An 18941-nucleotide genomic window follows, 5' to 3' on the forward strand; every position below is an offset into this window, starting at 1 on the left:
CTTTTATTGGAAGTCGCACGTATTGTCGGGACAAGACAAACCTGTTACCGCTTGGTTTGTTATAAATTACATGTCTGACGAAATTATACTTTGATTAATAGGCGTATTTCCTTTGAATCTAGTTTAAGATAACATTAAATCCAAAATTTATGTTATCAATTCGCCGACATTTTGCAATAAATCCAACTTTCAAAGCAACATACATATGTATAATAGTTACACGTGGAAAAACCATTCGATTGACAGCTTTGATTTTTTGCCTCTGTTATAATTCGATACCGTTTATATTTTTATATAACACGTCCATTTATCAAATTAAATTAAGCAAGGCATATTCAGACAATATCACATGAACGTGAATTATGTCACTAGGAAAGAACAATCGAAAAGGAAATACACCTACCTGAACAATATAGCAGAGGCAGCTCACGTACTTCCCGGTGTACATCGATATATAATAAACCTTTATTCATTTAGCCTCGCCCACAACAATGTTAGTGTGAAAATTATAAGATAACTGATAATTTTAGACCGACATTTCAATCCAAGGACTTTCTGAAAATAGTATTAAGACTGGTATTCTAAGAATTCCATTTTCTAGGCAATAATTTGATACTAAATTACGAAGCAATCTTTTCATGAGTACAAGTTGAATAGGTCTTGATTCGTAACGACTTTGTCTGGATTTAATATGAATGTCTATATTATATAAGAAATGTATGGTATCAACTCCTGTATCTACATTGTTGCTACCCCCACACAAATGTCCTTACACTTTATTGTGTCCTGAGATCTTAAGCTGGGGAATGTATCCCAGAACATGTTTCCAGTGGGTGGTATTGCTTTTATAAGCCTTGTTTTACGTAAAATAAAACGGAACGGGCGGATAAAATTATAAAATATTTCAATTAACAAATGTCAGAATTCAAAGTGCTTGTGAATTATTCATACTGAGTTTTGATTATTTATAGATAGAGTATAGACCATCGCACGATAGTGTGCGAGTCGTTTAAATATTTCAATTTACACACCAATCAAAATATAAAACTTTATCACGCACTCCATAAATCATCATGAACAGCGTCACCTTGTGATTTTATCTCATGTTTTAAAACATCTTCCTACTCTACAGACGTGGTAATGAAGCAAACATTCATTAAAGATCAAAGAAAATATTTGGCAAAAATGTTCCGTCAACAAGAATTCTCAACTTATTGTCCGTGACTTTTCATTATTTCGTATTCATTTAAAATTTAAATACTCGAATAAATCACAATTTAGCGGGACTTTTATTTTGAAGTTGATACATATTTAGATATAAAAATATGTCTAGAATTCAAACACTTGATTAAAACATTGACTAGACCATTTATTTCTATAGCAGTGGATTAATTACCATACAATATGTTATCTTAGTTATTACATTCATGAATATAATGCTTATAATTCTTACTCGTTATATATTTTAATCAAATATATTATAATACAAATTTATGTAACGAACAAAAATAGAGTCAGTGTAATTGTGTGATTTTAGTTCAATGCATTTAAAACAGATTGATAATTTAGTTCGCCTGGCCTTGATCGTTGTGCATCGCTGCATGGCGCATTGGCATTCACCTTATCGTGTGTTGAACTGCTGTATATATCATACGAACACAGATGGCCCCAAATTCAGCTATTACACGAACGAGTTGCGTAGCACCGAGAATGTTTTCAGACACAGTATTAACTTCGAACGTTACAACGCGGTCGAACTATGTTTGCTAGCTTCGAAATCTTTAAATATATTCGTGACGAATACATTCCTTCTGTTGATGTGTGAGTGCTTGATATACGAGGCGGTAGTCAAGGTCGACAATGTCATTGTACGGCGAGCTCGCCGACTAATTCACACATTGACACAACATGCATGCTTTGTGTGCAGTGAAGCTATTGAAGTAATCTTATCATATAGGTCACCTTATTTAGTATCTATAAACTTAAAGTACTTATTGTTCACGCTGCTAGTTTATTTCTACATTTTTATATTTTTAATAAAATCAAATCAAATATAAGCGCGTAGATACACATAAATAGAGTACTGGTACATATGTACTGTTCGAGGGACAGTTTTAAACTCAGTGACTCTATTTAATCTCGGCACTCTATATAAACAACGAGCTTCGAGTATGCACATAAAATTTCGTTCCATTTTAACGTTTCCTTGACTTCCCCGTTGTTTGATGTGTGCACCGAAAATAGACGCACTGTAGTCGAAAACATCAATGGTAGAGCAATGTATAGCCGCGAGCCCGCGCTCTACCAGCGATTGACGCAAACAGCGTCAGTTGTTTATAGTACTACCGCCTTAGGTTATTTACATCGGGGTCACAGACACGTCGAAGGAGACTCGGTTCAATCGATATAATTCATCTAACCTGCACCCGAGCGGAGGGAACCGGCGGCCGCGGCGCGGCGCGGTGAACGTCGCTCGCGAAACGCGACAATGACCCGCTTTGACATTACGAGGTCGTTTATGCAACGAACTTATCTAGGTGACTCTAGCAATACAGAATGTAAAGATGATTGGGCAAGGCCGCAGCGACTGACGATCGTACCTGTGCATGTAGTCGCTCGATAATTTCTAAGCCTCTAAGGGTATGCCGATTATTGTTATCGTGCCTTAATTTTTATCTTGTGTCGAGGTGCGTGATAGTGACACGCTATCAGCGTCACATTCCGGGGTCAATGTTCTTAACTCCACGTGTTACGTTACGCAACACTTCAGTGTTTATGAAGATATTCCTAGAAGAATGTACGGTGGATTGTGCGTTAGTTTCTGCAACTTTTGCACACATTACAGAAGCGTAATTGACATTAACACTGATTAACGTAATGATAACGTTTTCTACGAATTCATTATGACATTATAAAATTATCCTGGCACATCCGTCGCAATTGTAAAATCCGCAAGAAAGTAGCATATTTTGGAGCGGTCTTCGACGTCTTTCGAGTGAAAGTGACTGTATATATGTAACATACTGAAATATTCAACAAGTTTGAGATTTTATCGTTATTTCTATAGCTGTCGGCGGCGAATAACTCGCGTACATTATTCTAACAATGTCGAGATATGTATCTAAATTAATGGCGGCCGTGCTCGTGTACATCGTCCTGTAGCTATCCATCATTCTATTGTCTCCTATCTCTGTTATTATCTTGCATCCTTCGAGACGGAGCCCAATTTGCTAATAAATTATAATTTGTGAGTACATTCCAATACTGCTATTGATTATCATAGAGCTCTCTAAAACTACATTCGAAAGTCATTCGGTATATTTTATATTGTTGTAAAAAGTAAAACATAAAGGAGATGGATGTTGCAGCATATCTATTTATATCTGGTCCGGCCGTAAACAGCCTGCTCTTTGGAACCGGTCAGCCGCGCCAATGGAATGCTATTGCTCTCGCTTGTCTTCACACAGACGGTGAAAATACACCAATACTTGGCCAGAACGGTGTACATCGCTACTCACTTTAGGGCTACCATTATGCTCGCGCCTTGGAATCTAGTGTATGGAGCAATGAAATATTGTATAAACTTTGCATCAATTCTAAAATCGGCGCGGTAAAAGAATCTAGCGGCGGATTACAATTAATGTGCTAACAATGTTTCATTAACGCTGCCTATAAATCATTTATAGCGAGTTCCATTAAAAATATACATTTAATGTGCGTTACATACATAATTTCGAAAGATTTTTTTTTCAAAATGCTGGAAATATTAATTCAAAATCAAGTAGAAATTGGAAAAGCGTTTTGAAAACATGTTTAACACCAAAACCAAGAAAGTCTCCTAACTAAGTAAGCAAATAGTAGAGTCATGAAAGTTGAATCAGCACCAAACGTGAGAAAAGAATTGAAAATCAATTCAGTTAGCTCTTCGGAGTTCGTCAGAAAATTAAGTTGTGAGAACGTGCCGAGTAAGAACATTGTAACGTTGGGAAGTTTTGCTGTGTCGGCAGAGTAACGGGGTATGAAATCTTGTGATACGTTGCGGCTCGTTTATTCGGTGAGCGGGTGATTAGGGTACACTTCCAGCAAACAGCGTCGTACAAAAAGAATGTATGAAAGGATGGGCGAGGGAGAACTGTGCGTTCCCGCATTGTCACCGCCGCCTCATCCATCATACTGACAACACGGATTAATGTTAACCGCCAACACGTACATTGAACAAAAGCACACACACTGACATTCTATATCATAATTAGCATGCGTTCACATCTATTTGTTAAATACTATATCTACTTATTCATTTTAGAGCAGTTTCATGTAATATGATTGTATTGATGAATGAAGTGTCAGCCAGAACGGCATATAATAAAGTTGTTGAGGCCGGGCGACCTTCCGACGAGCGTGGGCCGAGCCCATGACACAGTTCACGAGATGTGCCATCAGACGCTTATTTCTGTATCCACGTAAACACACCTTGATATAATGCGTCCCACTTAATTGTTTAATACCTCTCAAAATACTTCGCATTACACAATCGTATTGCTATTCTTTTGCTATGATCCAATCGTTTGATCTATGACTTGCAAAAATCAATGTACTTGTATCGAAGTGAACATTCATGTCTGTTTTTTTGTTTCGATGTTGTTCAGTTGTTGTCTGTAGTTTTTGCTCGTTACAAAGATCTGGTCATGCAGCAAAGAGGCCCTGCCGGTGTGACCGCTTCGATGTTTGAGTTTTATTCCATTTTATTTTTTGAATTTATATGATACGCAAACTTCAGGTATGGCACGTCTTTGAAAGACGTGCCATACCTGAAGTTTGCGTGCATTACCAACACTTATTACAGGTAATTCTTTTGCCTGAACCTATAATAAATATAATCCATACATATCAAATATTCAGTAAAAATTTATACAAATAACGGTCAATGTCAGGCTGATAAACTTAAGAATCAGAAATAATAATCATAATCTAATCATAAAATGTTATTTGTCGTCACAATTCGTGGAAAAACAAAAATTCTTTGTCAGGCGACGGTTTTCGTAGCGTTACTTATCGCGTATGATATACGGTCACTGACCTTAAATCTTCCCGGATGGCATTTAAATAATAATATGACTTTACACTTTATGAATGATAAACCAAAACAGTGGTTGTTCGTAAACAATATGGATAGAATAATATTATTTGATGATTTAATACGCAAAATCTGTCATAATCGAGCCACATTATGTTATTTCAGCCCGGTTTCCACGACAACAGACATTCGACCTACTTTCAACCATACTGTTTTCCTCCTTGAGGTTAATCCTGTCCTGTGATACAATGTTAATGACCCAAAAAAGCTAAATATTTTGTTTAAACGTACGTTGTGTGTTTACTCCGTTATCTAAGACAAGGAAAATAGACGACAGAAACACTACCTTCATAAACAAATATTGAAATTAAACTCTTACTATAGGATTTTCTAAACATGTAACACGTGGCATCTGGTGGAAATCCATATCGACCTAGTGTCTCCATTAATTATAAAATACTTTATCAAAATAACAAAGAGTCGTTGACCCAATTGGTCGCCGGTCTTAATTAGCCCTTTATGACGATGTCTCTACGGCGATAAGTTTTTGACGTCACATAACGTGCCTTGACCCAGTTTTCTATAAACTGTATAACAATTTCATAGAACGAGGTTAATAAATAACGATTGCGGTTATGAATAATAGTAAATTGGTAGAAACAGTATGATAAACGGGATTAAAGGGCGCTTTGAGATGTCAAGGATGTAGACAGATGTCGACGGCTGTTTTCGCTGTAGCCGCGAGGTCAGAACTACCAGGACAAGTGTGACAAGGCTAACCGTACTGATATGACACAAATTACCGCGGCGTACAATTTTATGAACGCTTAAATGAAACAAAACGTTCACCGAACGTGCAGCCGTAGGTTACGTGTACGTGGGGAAACGATGCGGCATTAATTCTAATTATATCTCTCCCTTTTCTATTTACTTACCCATTCCCATGTTTACTCAAAAAGGCCCGCTAGCGTGGGTGCAGTCGGTGCTAAATTGGGGAATAGACAGAGACAAAAAAGCGTGAGTAACCGTTTAACACTGTGGGAAGAGAGAGGCTTGATGTAATCCAAGCACCTCCTGTCAATATACATAGGGAGCTGACGCGTATCCATTACACACCTATCTCGTATGCGTGCATCTATGTACTGAGGTTTACGACTACTCTCTATTTTGTGGTTTTAATGGACGCTCGTCGTTTACAACCTCATGTTTTATAAAACACAATTCTTCGAACCTTGTACCTACTACTAGGGGCTACAGCCCTGTTTACAACAAAGACTATATTTGGCAGCATTTATCGGCCCGGATGCTTCAGTCCGGATGACGTTAGCAAGCGGATAGCGGATGTAAACACTTCCACGTGTTAGGTGTCTAATCTAGTACGAGCCGCCCTGAGCGCATCCTCATTTCCTGATTCTAAATTTAACTGTTATTTCACACATAAACACATCAAATCCTGCAATCCTATAACCAATAGAGCAATTCTACAATAACTGCGGATACGGCAAGGAGATTTGACAACATGAATTATATCCTCCTCTCTAATTTATCTCGATGCAGCTGAACACGTTGCAAATGAAACTCGAACAGCATTTATCGAGAGAATGAAAACATAATCATCTTAGTTTCCACATTAGCGTGTGACGTGAAATGGCGATTTTCACCGCGCGATTTCTATTTCAATCCATTTTCCCGGCGCGTGGAGAAACCGATCGCTCCAGTTGCGCCGGCACCGGCCCACATCTCTTGCTAGAAAGTATCGTAGAAAGTAACATTATAAGTCGATCTCCGCCCAACCGATGCATCGATCACGTGTGTGTTTTTATAATGCAGTTTTTGTCACGAGCGTCTATCGATTAATTGAAGCGCAGATACTAACCAATTTTCATCGGCGGTTAATTAGCATCGTCTGCAGGTAAGGGAATGTTTTATAGCGTCTTACATTATTAGGCGCGACGCGTTGCGCTCACTTTCGCCGTACCCGAATTTTAATGACGTGTAGTAGGCTTGTGCAATACCTAAGTTTGGGTAACTTTCACTAGCTAGTAGGCGCTTACGCGGTCCGCCTGCGAAATGATTGCGTTGCCTGATTCTCAGGTCACAGTGAAAGTTAAGTATTGTTCAATCGTCACTACTTTGGTGGAATCACATTTTCACTATTTAAATGTGCCGTCGTGTGCGAATTTCACAATGTGTCCTACTATGGTAGAATGTAGGTACTTCTATAAGCTAGCTCAAATTGAAATAGAACTCAATTTTCTCGCGTAGTAACTGCCGTTTATACTATAGACGGGTATGAATGGGTATGAAAATTTAAACCAATTTGCAAAAATAAAATAACAATTTTGAACCAAAAGTGGCGTAATTATAATTATGTTTTCCGTGAAAAATAATAGGCAGTCATTTTTTCTTACCTACTCTTTATTATTTCTTGAATTAGCGGTATTTAAAATTAATCATTTTACGTTGTATTATGACAGTAATTTTCTCACGAGTTCATTAAAATATGAAATAAACCTATTCACTTTAATAATAGTGAGCTAAAGAGTGTTAAATACGTACTAAAAAATATTGCTAGAGAAAATTTGCGATGGTTACAGTGAATGGAATAATAATTATATGTTCTTCGCTTGTTAATTTGCATTTTCATGGTTACGCCAAAATGTTACGGGCTAAAATTTCGGCTCGTAAAACTGGTCTATAATTATAAATACATAGGTATTATATAGCAATTTTTTTATACTACTTCTATCAATGTTTTAGGTGTAATAAGATAACATAACTTTCTGTACGCATAAATAATTAACTTGATATTGTTCTAATGTATGTACCTACATAGGGATCGACATTATTCATCGTTTACTGAAAACAAATGCATGTTTGATTGAGTTGCCTATACCGACTTTTATAAACTGGCAGGCACTGGAAGTCGAATGTACAATCTAACAGATAAATTCGCTCGAAGGATCTGCCATGTTAGGTATTATCTGCATCAAAGGCATGAAATCTAAAAGAATGAAAAAGTCGAATCGCGTGAGAGGAAAAACGAGTTATTATTAGTAGAGAATCGCGAGCTTCGAGTTCTGATGCTATCATAAATAATGTGGCAAGGCGGGCGATGGTAGCGCGCGCGGGGGGAGGCGGCAAGAGTCAAGGCCGCACGCTGCCCCCGGTCGACGCTCGCGCCCCACTTGTCTCCTCGCGCCGTCCCGCTCTCGCGCCCGATTCCGCCCGAGATGCTCCGGCCCGCCACGAACTAGACCTTCCTATGCGCCGGCGCACACTGATGACTGAACACTGAACAGCTGGGACGTAATAACATAACACACTGACTCGGTCATCCGTGCATTCAACTTTTGATTGGCTTTCTTTTTCATGAGCATCAGCTTTGCAGCTGAATTGCTGTGCCTAGTTGTCAAATGTCAGTTATTAGAGGCTCGTTCAGCAGTGGATTGAATTACATATTATTCATTGCTTACACCTTAGCTATTAAGTAACAATAAACAAATCATCAATTTTTCAATTGTGACCGCAAATATTCTCAAAATAATTTAATGACTATTTACCAAAACAAACGATTTTGAAAGTTAATACATATCTAATCTTAAAGCAATAGTTATTAATCACCATACCCATAACCAATATTAGCTATAAGATAAATGTATCATTTACAATACACATTTATATAAAAGTTAAATGATCACACGCAGAAGGTTTTCTATTACATAAGTGAGATAATTGGCTGCGGGTTTTACGGTCGCATCAGTTGGTTACTCGGTTCGAACGCGACCACTTTCACCGCTTATCAGATATGTCATTGCATCACTATCTATACTTACGTTTATCCTCTTACTGCTCGCTCTCAAAAATCTTTAAAAAGGTTATCTATTTTTAAAACTTTCTACGTTCCTTACATTTACCACAGAATAATAACTAGTAGCATTTACAAACAATTGTTATTTGTTGTGCTATAATTGTGTTCCAAAATGGCTTTCAGAGTACCGGCCATTTTAAAATATAGAATTGTTTTACTTTCATTTGTTTTTCAATGCCAAAAATGTAATAAAAAACAATTTTACTTGATTATGAAATGATTGTTGACCTCGTTTCATTAACTAGCAGAGGAATATAAACAACTGTAGTTTACCTTCGCTGTAAAATCATAAAATGGTAAGAAAATAAATATGTACCATTATATAAAATATACTTGTACTACTGTAAATAAAACTACTATTAAATAATTTTGTACCCAGCAAATAAAAATTCCTCTCCGCTCTGCGTATCACGCCGGGGCAATAGGTATTGTAGAAATGCAAAAATACAGTGTTCTATAGGTTTTTTGGAAACCGTGCCAACGTATGCGTTATTCTGATCTCCCTGAGATATATTCGCAATATCGCGAAAAATAGCCCAGCTTAGAATAGTTGGATACTTATTTATTTTCGTGAAAGGCGAGTAAGCGGCAACTGATATGAGCGTGGCCTCCGACACCATTAGATCCCACGTGGAACCGCCGAACTAGTTTTTTGGCACCAGTATTTCGGTCGGTTGCGCAACGCAGGTACGCGCTAAGGCCACCGACCTGCGGCTACGTTATAATGGACGTATTCAAAGCAAAAACTTTATTTCAAAGGATTGAAACCACTGTTCACTAACGCACTTCAAATAGCCAGTATGATAATATACGAGATTTTAAGGATGTGCGCTGCTCTTAAATGGTGCCACTTTACGGCTTATTTAATTGCCTTTCCATCCGAAAAACTTGTTTGGTTACTTGTTTTGAGCTATATATTTATGTACTTAGTAGGAATCGCTAAAACTGGATATGAAATCTTGTTTTTTTTATTATTGCACTTGCCATGAACTCATTATTTAATTCACAGTGTAGTGTGTTGTAATTGTATTATTTCTCATATTTTGAGGGCATTATCTTCAAACATGTCAGTCGTTCGTATTAAAATAACTTACGAAACGTCGTGCCAACAACATTAGTATGCGGACGGTAACTCCATCCACCTTTTGTATAGACAGGAAACGTACACTACCCAAAATTACTTGTCAGTTTTGATCCAAAACATCTAGACGAAGAAATTTCAAGATGTTTTTTAAAACACAAACGAACTTCAGTCGCCCGCCAATGCAACAAATGGTTCGTGAAAATATATGCAAATTTTATAGCGTCCGATTTTAGATGCTCGACACTCGGCGCCGTTGGGCCACCCGATCCCAATCATTTATTGCGCAGTTGCATTAAGATACTAAGAAATACGATACATATCTTCACGCTTTCAAAGGCTAAATTAAGATTACATTTATATGAGGTCCTCAAACGTTGGACAGAGTATTAATACTAGATGTTATTTGTTACAGGGCGCGAGGAACTCTCTCCAGCATCAAGTGTGAACGGCTGTAGCACAGATGGAGAGGCGAGGCGACAAAAGAAAGGCCCCGCGCCTCGTCAACAAGAAGAATTATGTCTTGTATGCGGCGACAGAGCCTCCGGATATCATTACAATGCACTCACATGTGAAGGTTGTAAAGGTAAGTATCTTAGTTACCATTTATGGATTTCCTAGTATTTAGGTTCACGATCGACCTTTGAGTAACTAAATTGTTTGCTTACATTGTTACCTAGTAACCTTGGCCAAATACTGATTACAAGTGACCCTATTCAGTATGAAATTGATGCATTGTACTCTGCGTCTGCGCTATTAGGGGTATATACGCATTTTAGCGCACTCCAAACAAACTACAATAGCTGTCTGTGAGCAGTCTACTGTTGAGCTGATTCATCGGCGATGCCTTATGCAGACGACATATACAAGGAGTAAAATCGCTTGTTTTGTATTTAATAAAATTATAACTAGTAGTGGTCATAAAATTCACAAATAAAGTTTCGCTTTAAATATTTTGTTGAACTGCGTAGATCAACAACGCAATATAAGACACGTTGACCACCTCGCCCATCACTATTACGTACGTGCATATACAAAACATTTGACGTTATCTATTTTGTTTACTTACTGTGTACTATTGAGCTGTCACTGACCATTGCCTTTCAGACAACCTTTTCAGATAAACCTTATGAACAAAGGTGATTTAGTTAGTCGAGCTAGATATGCATTTTTTTACGTGCGTATTAAATGCTTACTATTTTTTCCAGGGTTCTTCAGGCGGAGTGTCACCAAAAACGCAGTGTACATATGCAAGTTTGGGCATGCGTGCGAAATGGATATGTACATGCGGAGAAAATGTCAGGAGTGTCGGTTAAAGAAGTGCCTAGCGGTCGGCATGAGGCCCGAGTGCGTGGTGCCCGAGCCCCAGTGCGCGCTGAAGAGGAAAGAGAAGAAAGCCCAGAGGGAGAAGGACAAGCTGCCAGTGAGCACGACCACAGTGGATGATCACATGCCGCCCATCATGCAGTGCGATCCACCGCCGCCCGATGCAGCCAGAATTGTAAGTTTAACCATGCTTAAGTGTTAATATTGAAGTATTTATATTTAGAAACTCGATTTCATTAATATTGTCACAAACCTCGTAAACAACCAGTTCCCATAAAAGAGACATAAAAAAGCCATAACATAAGTAATCTTTACGTTTTATATTTTACTAAGCAATGGAAAACACACACATTTGTCAATAAAGACCCATGCATTCCTTATCGGGAAGTTTCTACTACGGACTGAGCATTTAACGGCTCGCGTGCTTGTTTTCCTTCGTATAAAACTCGTACATAAACAATGTTCGTGACGATCATTATTATATAGACGAGATATTAACATGTGTCGTTTCCTATGTGAAGCTGGAATGTTTGCAGCACGAAGTGGTCCCGCGGTTCCTATCTGAGAAATTGCTGGAACAGAACAGGTTGAAGAACATACCGCCGCTGACGGCCAACCAGCAGTTCCTCATCGCCAGGCTCGTGTGGTACCAGGACGGCTACGAGCAACCTTCCGAAGAAGACCTCAAAAGGGTAACTCAGGTATATACTAAATACACGTAATATAATGAGGATTCCCTTTCATTGAGCCTCATTAGTCTCTTGGATTTTTTAATAACAAGTAATAGTAATGAAGTCCTCCCTTTGTAGTTGAGTAACGGATCTCAAATCCATAAAAACGATTGAATAAAGCATTAATTGGAAACAAAAGCATCTCCAATTAGTTGATTATACAAGTATACAAGACAGACTGACGTAAAAATGAAGCGTTTGTAGACAAAAATTATTATTTACTATAATTGGAACATTATTTAAAGCTATTTTATAATAAACGTGATGAAGAACAGATCTTCAGCACCCTAAGTATGAATAACAATTGCAGACTTGGCAACAGGCAGAAGACGAGGATGGAGACACGGACGTAGCGTTCCGTCAAATTACCGAGATGACGATCCTGACCGTGCAGCTCATTGTGGAGTTCGCTAAAGGCCTGCCCGGCTTCGGGAAAATATCGCAACCTGATCAAATCACACTGCTAAAGGTATATAACATCAAATAAATACAAAAAATAAGAAAAATTTACAGCCCCGCTATTGTTTTTTGTTCAAACAACTTGATATAATAAATGGTCATTAAGTTGATACAGAGGAAAATGCATTTTTTGTCTCTAAACATTATCATTTTTCATACATAACATTTCTGGAGATAATCAACACTAAAAAAATATAAACTTTTATTTTGGAATTTATTATTTTAAAAGGCAAAAACACCCATTGATCGATCAAGAATGCCATTTCAATGGCACAAAAAGACTACATCGATTTATTTGCAATTCAGAATTTTGCGAATCCTTGAGAAAAATCTGCATTTAATTAACACAAATGCTAAAGAGGTTGATGCAGGTAACATTTCTAAATATAGAGATGTTGTGAACCAATAAGAAAAGGATCAGTTACCAGTTCCATATCAAATCTCCCAAGACGTTATTTATCTAAATACCTGCAATAAATTCTTTACATTGGGCCATTATAAAAGATACCCATGTTGTGACCATATATAATTTTTTTAATATACGCACGTAAATGAATACTGGAGTTATTATATTTCTGCAATAAAATTGTGATACAATGTTACAGTACCCTCTCATTAATTCAAAATATCACAAATGAAACAATAATTAAAAATTACTGTAAATGTATAAACAAAAATGTAAAAAAAAATTGAATGAACCAGCAAGTTATCGTATAATATTATCATAGTGCAGTGCAGCTGAGTGGCATTTTTGATATGACTCATATTTATAGATTGTATTGACGTTTCATGCATATCGGTCAATCTTGTATTTATTTTTAAATAGATATTGAAAGGTTATATTCTTGTGAAGATCATAGAATACATTTAAATTCAATGTACAATAGTAATTTAAATTTAAAACATAAATTCCAATATTCCCAGGATTCATATTAACTTATATGGTTAAATACTTTTGCAACCTATCTTATTTCAATGTAAGTGTAGTGTAACATTATAGACAACTTCTTATAAGGAAATCTTGTCCAATGCCCAGCTAATCTGAACAAGACATAATTAGAATTGAAATTGTACATAGAAAATCATATACTTATTATTTATTCGAGATATTTATGTAAACCGTCCCCTACAAAACTTTGTCTAATTCTCCTGATATAACTAATTTGTATTCCAACTTCCAGGCATGTTCAAGCGAAGTGATGATGTTGCGAGTGGCCCGGCGGTACGACGCGACGTCAGACAGCATACTGTTCGCGAACAACGAGGCGTACACCCGCGACAACTACCGCAAGGCCGGCATGTCCTACGTCATAGAGGACTTGCTGCACTTCTGCCGCTGCATGTACGCCATGTCCCTGGACAACGTGCACTACGCCCTCCTCACTGCTATTATTATATTCTCAGGTGAGATTTTTTGTGTACAGCTTTGAGGAAAAGCGGTGTCTTGTTAGAAATAATATCAGGTTTATGTTTTGAGATTTTAGTATTTTTGTATGGACGTGATTAGAAATTGAATCTCTTTGCAATAGTTTGAAAATTAAATTAAATTTGTTTAAAAATATCGTAATTTTAACAAGTAGCTTGCGCTGGTGTAGAATGTATTGCACAAGTTGAGCACAATGTCGGTTTCCGTTGCAGACCGGCCCGGGCTGGAGCAGCCGCAGCTGGTGGAGGAGATCCAGCGGTACTACCTGACGACGCTGCGCATGTACATCGTCAACCAGCTGAGCGCGTCGCCGCGCTGCGCCGTGATGTTCGGGCGCATCCTCTCCATCCTGTCCGAGGTGCGCACGCTGGGCATGCAGAACTCCAACATGTGCATCTCGCTGAAGCTCAAGAACCGCAAGCTGCCGCCGTTCCTGGAGGAGATCTGGGACGTGGCGGACGTGTCGACCGCGCAGCCGCCGCCCATCCTCGACCGCCCCGCCGACCTCTAGCGCGCCCGCGGCCTGCTCTGAGCGCCGAGCCCCCAGGAGAGAACGCTATAGACTGGCTAGTTTTAGTGAAGTGCACGGACGCTGCGTCGGCCCGACGACGGTGTGTGCGAGATTAGTGAATATATGTGCTGTTGGACGTTCGGAGTATATATTTAGTGTTGATCGTTGGCGCGCGGCGGCGGCCCGAACGACGGCCCTCGTTTCGGCCGCGCCGCGGCCCGTTTTTATTTGGTTACGACTGGATACCGAGTTGGTCACTCGGATGCGACTGTGTGATAAGACTTCGAGTACGCCTCGTGAAATACATAACATACGTACGTACGCTATGAGAGTTATAGATAAAAAGTAATATATGAAGAGATGTTTCTATTGGAAGTAAAAAAAGTTGATAGTTATGTTTATTTACCAAAATTGACGGTGCGTCGATTGACCTTTTCGATTGATATATATATTTGTAGTCGTTCGCCGTAACGTTCCGCGAAGCTGGCGCCCTCCGTCGGCGGACGTTGTTGATCATTTTCGACTGTGTTTGTTTATATATAGTTTATGTCACGTGTTATCGTGTCCTGTCGATTTTAGTTCCGATTCATGTTCCATTGTCCCGTGCCCGTGTCCCATTTTACGAATAATTATAATTTATTGCTGTGATTACATTTATAAAGTGTTGAGATATCTTATGTAGGCTGATATAAGTGTGTCTTATTACATATAGATTCTACTGTCGTCGGTAGCTTTCATAAAAGCATCACCAATTTCTCGCCTGTATAAATAGTTAGATAAGTGATTTCTGGGTGATACGTTTTTACAGACCACACTGCACTGAGTCAATGTTACGTTTAGATTACCAATAGTCCACTCCGGTACGACCTAACCATTTGATATATCGCTTGACAGGCCGGCGCCGAGGGTATTACCGATACCAGTCACGTACCTATAGATATCGATACCACAAATCGCCTAAGCAATAAATTTAATTCATTTAAAAATAGACTTCTCGTGTCACATTAATTTATACATTGGAGCGAGGTTTGTCGATCTGTTCATTTGTATTTTCTATCCGATATACAAAATAAATATTATTAGGCAATCTTGCGTGCATTTTGTTTGGCAGCTGTTGTAGATGAGGATTAGATATATGACGGCCCCTAAAACACTAATTTTATTATTTAATCGTTAATTGTGTTAAAAATTTGTTTCTAACTTTAAATTAATTATTATTAGTATGTTTAGAATATAATTTGTAAAGAAAATGGCAGCTGATTTAGCTCTATTGCGTTGGATAACAATTTGGCCGAGCTTATTAAATGGGAACAATATTGGTATAGTATTTATTGTAAATGTGGATAGGAAACATGCACGCAATATTGCCTCACGCAATATTTAGCCAAATCTTACTCCTACGAATACTATAAGATGTATCGAAAAAGTCCATATTATATTAAATCGACAGTAAATTATTACCTATTGGCGTATACAATAAAAGAGAACTGCCAATTTTTAATCACATACGAAATGCCTTATTTCGCGTTACCTGTACTCGTGTACCTACATTGTTGAGAATGGATATCATAGTATATAGAACTAAATTAATCGATCTCAATTACCCATAAGCGTTGTTAAATCATAAACTAAGCGTGTTCTCAATTTACTGCTGGGCAATTTTCCGTATAGTCGTTCGTTACAGCAAGTTATTAATAAATAATAGTAATCGTTGTGCAGTGTCAATCTTCAAGCCTTCGTCGACTGTGTCAACTCGAACACTTAGCTCACAAGTAGTCGTGGTTCTCATGTCTCATTGTAACATTGTCACCGGCTCGCCGACACCCGCCATCCATAATAAATAATAATTTTAACGTAAATTTAAGTCTGTGTTTGGTGCGTAATGCGTGTTGAATGTGTCTTCTTTACATGCCATTTAGTGTGCTGTAAATTTACATAATATGTATGTTTGAGGTTTTTGGAAATGCATTTCTTAATATACGTATAAATTCAGCGTGAAACGATCGAGCTAGCACCGCGGACCGCGCGCTAGTCCGCTTTTAAAGACATCTTTTCGACTTATATTTATAATTTTATTCTAGCAGTAGGCGAATCTAAATAGATGTTAAAGCACAAACGTCACGGAGTGTCTTAGGTGTCTCTGCTGATATAGGGGCGTATTGACAACACACACTGCCATTACAAACGTAACCCATGGTGCGATCTGGTATGATTGGGTCATAACGATGTTTTTATTAGATTCTGTCGTTATGAGTGTTTAGAGTGAACCTTCACGATTAAACTTTACGCTACGATATGATGCCTTATGACTCGGATGCGAGGGTTAGCACTCGGATCTTACAACGTATACTTCGCATCTTGAGTTTGTGACAATTATAACTGCCATTCGATAAGTAATTATACATCATTTGACGCGTAGAGGTTCATACGAATAGCTTCATAGTTTACGGACTCCGTCGGTGCGTAGCCGGTCGTATTTGATACATATTATTCAATTTCGAAATTGTAATAGATTTATTAAGTATGTAATAATCTCGCAGGAGATAGGTAATGAGATACCATAATATAATTTGTGTCTTAGCTGATAATGGAACATTAGTGTGATGATAAGTTTATATCGCTGGGAATGAGGAGAGTCGGCACACGAACGATCGGGACGGACGAAGCACGGACTGCATGCGCGACGGTTGACGGCCCACACTACACTTGTTGCAAAGCTTTCCCTTCCAATGCTCTTAATCTTTTTCATTTTTGTATCGGAAGCGAACGTGAGGTGACCAAACGTGGCACGTCCAGTCTATTAGCTGCGGGCTCTCACGAGTCCGCTCGTGTCCATTTAAACTTTGTATATAGGTACCTTTAGATTCTATTGTCATATGTTTGACATATGTTTAATTTTATTCATCTAATAAAGTACAGATGGCTGTTGTTATTTTTATATTATTTGGGTAGAAGTATATTTTTTGTAAATGACCTCTGTATTTATCTTTTCTAAGCTTTGTAAGCCATAGGAACTTAGATTAATATACGAGCTACGAACATTGTGATTAAAAACTAACTTTGAATTTGTATTTACGGATATATTTTTGTTCTGCGTATATATGTCTTTGTTTCGACAGATTTTTCTTAATAATTTTTTTGTTACTTCAGAGTGCAATATGTACAAATATTTACATATAAAATATTAATTGTACAGTCAATTTTAGTTTTAATTTTGTCAACGCAATATTGTTCGCTATTTCATTCGTTGAATGTACACCGGAAAGCATAATAACCTTTATCACAAGCCAGCAGGCTCGGGTGAGTCGAGTCCGACTCGCTCCCATTATTGTGTTTTCTTATACTTAAGTGATTAATTTTACATAGACGGACTAGGTGATGTTTGTATTTAAATTTGCTAATTTTTTGTAGCAGATTAGATTTGTTTACTTGGATAAGATGAGTAATGTACATTTTGAATTGATTTTAAAGTGATTTAGTTGTTATTTAGTAACGAATTTTTCTTATTAATTATTGTAACTGGCAGCCTCGTGGCCAGTCCACTGATACCAGTGTGATTCGTGCAATGTCCATTAGAAAAAATAAACAATTGAGCTTCGTATACGCATACCGGTCGTGCGAAGCGGGCCCACAGTTGTGTGCGCTCGCTTCCGGCAGTTGGTCTCTGCTTGTTGTCTTCGATACTCCTTGCACTAGTTACACCTCCGCAGAGGAACGGCCTGTCCTCTAGAGTGCCACGTCACGTCGGATGTTACTGGAAGGCTGATATTACGAGATAAGAGCCCATTCCGTGTTCTTTTAAACACATTTTTGTATATTGTTTCGTATTTCTATTTTCCGCAGTGACTATTACTTTCATCCTAATACTATTATTGCCTTAGTGAATCCTCTATTTTATAATTTAACTACAGTGGTGAAGAGAATTAGATATAGGGAACAGACATGACGAATATGTTAAAATTTTAGAGAGACAACTTTTATAAAAGATAATATCTACAAAACAAACGATGAAAAGGTGTGTACAAAACGAGGAAATTTGTATGAAACATTGTTATGCGAATAAACTTACACCTCAATATAAAATATTATTGTCTTTCATTTTTCCTATTATCCTTTATTAACAACATTCCTATTACCTACCTATATGAAAATATGCACAGGTACACATTATTCAATGAAATGCTTAATTATGATTTATTGAATAACACCTAACTCACGATAAAAATAATTTGAATGAAATTGTTAAAAATCTACAAAAAATTTCGTGAAAATCATTTAGCACTCTTGAGTAGTGAGAACAAAAGCTTATCTCCTTCCTTACATTCTTGTAGTGGTACTAATTAACTGAATATCAATGACAGAAAGTGAATTCCATAGCTCGCAGACAAATACAATCAATGTATGAATGTTACAAAAGTTAAAACTTACAAGCCGATTCTTAATTTATGAAAATATAACCATT

At 37.7% G+C, this 18941-nt stretch overlaps 1 protein-coding gene across 11 annotated transcripts in view; it reads left to right on the forward strand.

The window, feature by feature from the left end:
- LOC123691363 (ecdysone receptor) overlaps positions 1–18564 on the forward strand; it is a 152088-nt gene extending 133524 nt beyond the window's left edge. For 4 of the 11 annotated variants that reach the window (XM_045635712.1, XM_045635710.1, XM_045635711.1 and 1 more), the window contains 6 exons: positions 10442–10612; positions 11235–11527; positions 11874–12053; positions 12394–12552; positions 13724–13946; positions 14181–18564. In XM_045635712.1, coding sequence (XP_045491668.1) covers positions 10442–10612; positions 11235–11527; positions 11874–12053; positions 12394–12552; positions 13724–13946; positions 14181–14479 — 1325 coding nt within the window. In that variant the 3' untranslated portion in view covers positions 14480–18564. The remainder of the gene's footprint in view (positions 1–10441; positions 10613–11234; positions 11528–11873; positions 12054–12393; positions 12553–13723; positions 13947–14180) is intronic. The other 7 variants (XM_045635714.1, XM_045635709.1, XM_045635715.1 and 4 more) reach the window with 4 other exon arrangements.
- The last annotated feature ends 377 nt before the right edge of the window (positions 18565–18941 follow it).

The sequence above is a fragment of the Colias croceus genome, chromosome 4, assembly GCF_905220415.1.
Source record: "Colias croceus chromosome 4, ilColCroc2.1".
In the NCBI taxonomy this organism is placed as follows: domain Eukaryota; kingdom Metazoa; phylum Arthropoda; class Insecta; order Lepidoptera; family Pieridae; genus Colias; species Colias croceus.